A 7,593-nucleotide genomic window follows, 5' to 3' on the forward strand; every position below is an offset into this window, starting at 1 on the left:
GAAAGTTTTGTTTTTCCAAAGCACTCTTCTCAAAAAATGAAAAATTGTATTTTTAGGAAAAATGTGATACTGAACCACTATGTGTGATATATCGTTCTAAAGAGAAAAAATTATCAACGTCCTCGTTTGAGATCGAAGGGACTTCAGCGCATTTTTGTGTGGCAGATCAGTATTCTATTAGCCACTTTCGACTCAACCATCAATAACAGATCTTGTCGAAGGCTACTACATTCACTAACCGTTTCCCACTTTCCGCGTGCACCCGCAATTCGCTTTTAAAGTTAAAATCAGGTCGGGGGCTACCACATTCCCTTTGACGGTAGCCACTTCCGACGTCCCGTTCACCCGCAATTCGCTTCTATTGGCGACACGAGAAAGAGAGACAGCGATTCGAGATTTACGAAACGTTAAACCGCGTGAGTTCGCAACGGAAAGTAAAAGGCGCCCGAAGTTGACTACTTCTCGAAGACGCGCGCGCGTGCCTCGCAAAAGGTCGTTAATTTCGCCCCTAGGACAAAAAACAAAATTCCGCCACGCAGGAGTTGTGCGCGTTTACAACATCTTTCCGACGACACCAATTTGAAAAGAATCGGACCAAAACTGTAGTAGAAGATAGGAAAAAACTGAAAAACCTTCACGTTAGTATACTACACTCGAGGATGACGCCCAGATGTCGCCAACCCCACATCATGTAGCCATGTCCCTAAGGTTGACAAATTTCACGGCCTTGTAGATACACGTACACCCGTTGCCTTTCTACAAGAGTTTTTCTACACGCCCACATTTGCAGCCAGCCAGCCAGCCAGCCAAAGTGAGATTAAAAGCTACTTTTTACAAATAAATTTGCAAAAATGCGCTAAAAAGACGTAATCCCAAAATGTCAAAATTCAATATGGCGCCCATAAGAAAAACTAAAGTTGCCACGTGTTTCTTCGTCATCTTGAACGTAATTAAAAACAGGATGCCATATTTGAAATCTCCATTAAAAAGTGTCCGAATAATGTGCTTAGATTAGAAATGTCTACTACGACTAGTTTATCATAAAAAAATTAAAAACGAAAATCAGAAATTTTCGTTTTTTTGTGATATCTTCAAAAGTATTGAAGATATTTCAAATTTCTTTTCAGATTCTTATTCCGCACGGAAATTTGCAACTTTGCCCCCATTTAACCAACTTTCTATCTCTTAAGATAAGTGAGATCCTCATAGTGGCACTCGAAAAATGGACACCGTGTATAGAAAGGAGGTCCCCGATGATATATTATTTACCGACAGATAAATCTAAGCTGCAGTCCATCCTAGACCATTTGCAGTATACTTTTCTGACTAAAATAATGAAATTTAAGTTAGTAATTACCTATTATTTTTGAGTGAACCGTGTCAGTTCCTGAAACTAAGCCAAGACCGTGGCATTCACGACATTACCGCTATTTTTATATTTTCATTGTAAGTCTCATAAAGGCGTTTGAATTTCAGTGGCAATAAATGCACTTTGACTTTTTCAGACTGTATTAGGGCCAAATGTTGCGCAATCTACATAAATATCAGCAGATATCCACATTCGCGTTTTGGGCAAAAATACTCTGCGCTTAAAAATCCATTGTTAAAAATATTGAAATTAAAGTCGATTTTTAGTGCGACAGGGGTGAAAAATAAAAGCTAGGCATCCACCTCTGGCATTACTCGGGCCATTTACAAGCCCTCCGGGCAAGGTTCTCAGACTTGCAATCTTGTCACCCTCGAAAAGAACATTAACATCAAACTAATACACTTGGTACGTAAATAATTATTGTTTTCTTTTAATGTGTTTCGTTTTTGTAATATAATGTAAGTAATTAAAGTGCTTATAGAAGTTATAATATAAAGTTATATAGCCGACCCGTCCCTGGTTCGGACATGGATATTTGTATAGTGGGTTGGGTTGGCAGAGCAGCCTTGGCTGAAACCCTACCCATACTCAAAAATAAAGGCAAAATAAAATAATATAGGTTTAAGAAAAAAGGGCAAATACCCCGACAGTTAACGACAAAAACACATTACATTTTTTATTAAGTATTAATATAGGTATAAACAGTTACAGCATTGAATAACTTAATTTTTCACTCAACGGTTATAGTCAAAGTATATAGTACGTAAAGGTTCAATAAAATCCACAACTAAGGTGAATCTAATTAAAGTTGGCCAATGTTGTAGGTACTCCTCCGTTTGGAAACACTGCAAAAAAAAATGAATATAATAATTATTAACTAGACAAATTTGGCAACGTACTCTTCGATAATGTCTTGTAGGTTACCGTCCGTAAAAAGGTCCACCAACTTTTGATCTACGCCTTTACAGATATTTTTGACGTTCATTTTAAAGTTCCAAAATATAATACTTTGCTCTCGCAGTATCAGATCGTCGGCAAGAACTTTAAAGTTTTTCGCCACTGTTGCATCAACATTATTTATGTGTTTTCCATTGAGTACGACCGTTACTTTGGGATCGTAACAGTCTTGTATCACCTTCTCCCTCAGATATTCGGCCGATGGAAATTGGAGACTTCTACACGGCGTTACTACAAATACGTCGCCTTGTGGAAACTTCTCTCTTTCAATCTCAATTGATGGTCGCGCGCTGGAATAGAGCAGAAAAATGATGTTGCTACCAATTCCAATTAAAATTCCATATTCCAATCCAATTATAAGGGATGCCACTAGTGTAATGACGAAAGGTATTAGATCCATCTCTAAAGAAAAGTTTATAGCTATTCGTAAAGCGAACCATGTAAAACAATTACTCTTAGTTCTCCATAGTGTAATGATGGCTTTATAATCTACAACGTGAGCAACTGCGTATATTAACATAGCGGCCAATGTCGCTTTGGGTATAAAAGAAAATGAAGTGGTTAGNTACACTGAGAAAAAAGTTTGGTTACAGTAAACAAATTTTATTTTGAGTTAACAAATATAAAGTTCAAATGTCAACAAACAAATAAAATGTTTTTGTTACGAAATGGTTTACTCAATTATGGTGAATAAAGATATCTTAACACCTAGAAATAGTATTTTTACCATAAGCAATAAATGATTGAAATTAATCCTACATATTTGTTTGAAGATAATGCTATTCTTTAACTGTTAACATATAATTGTTATACCCTAAGCCTCAAACTGTTTGATAGTAATGTGGTATAATAACTATAAATTTGATATTTACTAGCTATTAAAGAAGGCAAAATTGGTATTAAATTTTGTTTAATAATGATAATGGAATACGTTGATAATATACCTAGATCTAATGGTATTTTATTATTAAGAAACGTTTTGTATTAATTCCGGTATAAATGATGCTTACCACAATTTCTTTACTAATGACAAAGTGATTTAAGAATTATGCACTTGATGGGTACAAAATATTTATTAACTTTCAATAACTATTTGATAGGATTAAACGGGATGTAAATTAACTAATATTAACAACAAAGAATCCAAATCAATAACTGTTTATTTAAAAAAAATCCTGTAGATAATCTTAAATGTGCTAAAAATCCGTAACTGCGTTAATAAACTACTTAACTACTTGTTAATTTTACTAATAATAAAAAGAAAAATAATCATTTATTTTACTTTAAACATATTTAACACATATTGCCCACCAGCAACCAAATGTGTGTGTGAACGTGTTCAATATATAACCACACCTATCAGGATGTATAGTACCTATATTAGTAATAACATTACAAAATAAAAACACACCTTTATCTTCTGTAGAAAATATACTTTACAATCCCAACTATACAGGTAATTCACCGTCATCCTTTGGGTCTAGAAGTATCAACGCGCAACCAATTGTGAAATTCACTCCATTAAATTTAATCGACTCAACTTCGAAAAGGGATGCTCAATTCGGTACGCGATCTTTTAATAAAATTCTATGGGTTTCATCCATTGTGTTTTTTTCCAAATTCTAAAAATAAAATGAGGATGTAATTTTCAATACCAAGACAACATTAATTACCAAAAACAAAATTTATTTCCCAAGTAAAACACCCAAAAACTTCAAATTTTTTTGGCAAACCAAAAAGTAAAAAATTAAAACAATATATAGCAAACGAGTTCCTAGTATGGCTATAGCTTGGCATTGTGTATTATACGGTATTATTATGGCTAAAGCTATGCTCATTTTGTGTTTTCTGGTAGGAATGATGTCATAGGTACCATCATTATTATTATTATTAAGCAATTAATGCAAAAGAGTACTATACTACACTACTTTAGAAACTAATATGGCTAATATGGGACTCACTTACCTACAAACACTTCGGAAAATTGCGCTAAACCCGCGCACCGCCTCAATAATTTTCGCTAGATTCTATATTAGTCCATCTCGTAGTCCATATTTCTAACGTAAAATTGAAGCACCACATAATGTGATTTGTTGGATTTCGGGAAACAAATGAAAATCACATTCACAATGCACTTTACTGTTTTATAATATCAACCCTGTAGCCGCACTAATTAATGACTAATTCAATGAGGTAACTACACAGTATGCTTGAATGAAAAGACAAGATGTCCACACCTCAACTTTGTATACAGTACCTACTTTATAAGTGTAAAGTAATAAGTTCAGCATTCTTTATTGTTAGAAAGTATCATGTCATTTTAGACTTGTAAGCGGTAATCCTAAAGGTGATTTGTTTAATACTATGCCAGTATATTAATATCTAAAATACAGACAGATACTATATGATTTTCTATATATTAAAGAATGTCTATCTTATTGTTTAATAAACGATCTTAACAGTTAAAAACGGTAGGTAACGATAAATAAATGTGGCCTAAACAAATTGATTTGTTAAATTTAAACAATACTTTTCGCTCAGTGGATATCCACATTCGCGTTTTGGGCAAAAATACTCTGCGCTTAAAAATCCATTGTTAAAAATATTGAAATTAAAGTCGATTTTTAGTGCGACAGGGGTGAAAAATAAAAGCTAGGCATCCACCTCTGGCATTACTCGGGCCATTTACAAGCCCTCCGGGCAAGGTTCTCAGACTTGCAATCTTGTCACCCTCGAAAAGAACATTAACATCAAACTAATACACTTGGTACGTAAATAATTATTGTTTTCTTTTAATGTGTTTCGTTTTTGTAATATAATGTAAGTAATTAAAGTGCTTATAGAAGTTATAATATAAAGTTATATAGCCGACCCGTCCCTGGTTCGGACATGGATATTTGTATAGTGGGTTGGGTTGGCAGAGCAGCCTTGGCTGAAACCCTACCCATACTCAAAAATAAAGGCAAAATAAAATAATATAGGTTTAAGAAAAAAGGGCAAATACCCCGACAGTTAACGACAAAAACACATTACATTTTTTATTAAGTATTAATATAGGTATAAACAGTTACAGCATTGAATAACTTAATTTTTCACTCAACGGTTATAGTCAAAGTATATAGTACGTAAAGGTTCAATAAAATCCACAACTAAGGTGAATCTAATTAAAGTTGGCCAATGTTGTAGGTACTCCTCCGTTTGGAAACACTGCAAAAAAAAATGAATATAATAATTATTAACTAGACAAATTTGGCAACGTACTCTTCGATAATGTCTTGTAGGTTACCGTCCGTAAAAAGGTCCACCAACTTTTGATCTACGCCTTTACAGATATTTTTGACGTTCATTTTAAAGTTCCAAAATATAATACTTTGCTCTCGCAGTATCAGATCGTCGGCAAGAACTTTAAAGTTTTTCGCCACTGTTGCATCAACATTATTTATGTGTTTTCCATTGAGTACGACCGTTACTTTGGGATCGTAACAGTCTTGTATCACCTTCTCCCTCAGATATTCGGCCGATGGAAATTGGAGACTTCTACACGGCGTTACTACAAATACGTCGCCTTGTGGAAACTTCTCTCTTTCAATCTCAATTGATGGTCGCGCGCTGGAATAGAGCAGAAAAATGATGTTGCTACCAATTCCAATTAAAATTCCATATTCCAATCCAATTATAAGGGATGCCACTAGTGTAATGACGAAAGGTATTAGATCCATCTCTAAAGAAAAGTTTATAGCTATTCGTAAAGCGAACCATGTAAAACAATTACTCTTAGTTCTCCATAGTGTAATGATGGCTTTATAATCTACAACGTGAGCAACTGCGTATATTAACATAGCGGCCAATGTCGCTTTGGGTATAAAAGAAAATGAAGTGGTTAGAAAAACAAGGGCAAATAGTACCATTATAGTAACCATAACACCCGCTAAAGTAGTTTGAACTCCCGAAGCCTTATTGATGGCCGAGCGATTGAAAGATCCAGTTACCGGCATTGACCTTATGAGAGATCCTGAGAGATTGCATAAGCCCAAGGCTATCATTTCTTGAGTCGCGTCAACTGTCTTTCCTTTTGCTAAAAATGTGTAATTTATCCATGAAAACCTCGTATGAGGAGCATACCAAAAGATTTGGCAATAGCCATATGCTCTAAAACGGCAATTAGTGGCACAAATGCAACACTGCTTTCGTATTGTTTAATCATATCCACAAATGAGTAAGTTTGGTTATTAAAAACCGTGCTGAATGGTGGTAATTGGAGCGTGGGTAACCCTTTGTCAATTTTACCTGAGGGTGACAATAATACAGTCTTCTTCCAAAAAATAAATTAGCTATACGTACCTGTTAATTTAAAAGGTTGCATTCCATTCGTGTATAAGATCCATGCAATTAACGTTCCAATAATGGCAACGAGAGCATTACGTGCAATGGAGCATAGCCATAACACTTTTCTTAAGATATTTTTGGTGGTTGATAATTCTGGACGATTGCGTCGACCTCCATAGTGCCCCACTCGCTAAAATTCCTCATGATATTTAATTGTTATGTTGTGCAGATATACCTTTAGTAGTATTAAAGTGGCAATAGTGGATATCCCCAATAACGAATCCCAGCAGCTTATTTGCGCGATGTTTTCGGAAACAGTTATCCAAGTTTCCAGGAATTCGTTGGCCTTTCCAGGTATTCCCAGCAAATTTTTTATTTGCGAAGAACCGATTTGTATAGCTGCGGCCGTTACAAATCCCGCAACAACGGGGAAAGAAAAGAATTCAATTAAAAAACCTAAAACACGCCGTATTGAAATACGATTTTTTAACATCGTTTACCTAAATGTAGCAGACCGATTACGAAAATAATGGCACCCGATAAAAACGTTATGAGCACTGCCATGTCGGGACCCAACTTCTCAACGTGAGGTTGCACCATTAACGCCATTACAGTCGTCGGTCCAATATTGATATCTTTACATGTTCCAAAAATTACATACACTATTGAGTCTAAAATTCCCGAGTATAAACCGTATTGCGGAGGAACTCCTACAAAGTGAAGTTATTCCACGTTTGGGTTATTGCAGTGCTGTTTTTTCACCTGCTATCATAGCATTTGCAATTGCTTGAGGTATTTCCGCCAAACCCACTGTAAACCCGGCGAGGATGTCCTGAAAAAGGGCTGCAAGGGTGTAGTGTGGAATCCACGCCGTTATAGGTATCCTTTTCTTTACTATCTCTGTCCAGCTAACCGGACGAAAATTTTCGCCTGTAACGAAT

At 35.4% G+C, this 7,593-nt stretch overlaps 1 protein-coding gene across 1 annotated transcript; it reads right to left on the bottom strand.

Moving 5' to 3' along the window:
* Window positions 1-5,565: 5,565 nt before the first annotated feature.
* Window positions 5,566-6,530, bottom strand: LOC116178443 (sodium-independent sulfate anion transporter-like). Its single transcript, XM_031497934.1, has 3 exons — window positions 6,449-6,530; window positions 6,099-6,401; window positions 5,566-6,047 (listed from the first exon to the last, which is right to left on the bottom strand). The coding sequence occupies exons 1-3, from the start codon at window positions 6,528-6,530 to the stop codon at window positions 5,566-5,568; spliced, it is 867 nt and encodes a 288-aa protein (XP_031353794.1).
* Window positions 6,531-7,593: the final 1,063 nt, after the last annotated feature.

The sequence above is a fragment of the Photinus pyralis genome, unplaced genomic scaffold (assembly GCF_008802855.1).
Source record: "Photinus pyralis isolate 1611_PpyrPB1 unplaced genomic scaffold, Ppyr1.3 Ppyr1.4_LG8, whole genome shotgun sequence".
Classification (NCBI taxonomy): domain Eukaryota; kingdom Metazoa; phylum Arthropoda; class Insecta; order Coleoptera; family Lampyridae; genus Photinus; species Photinus pyralis.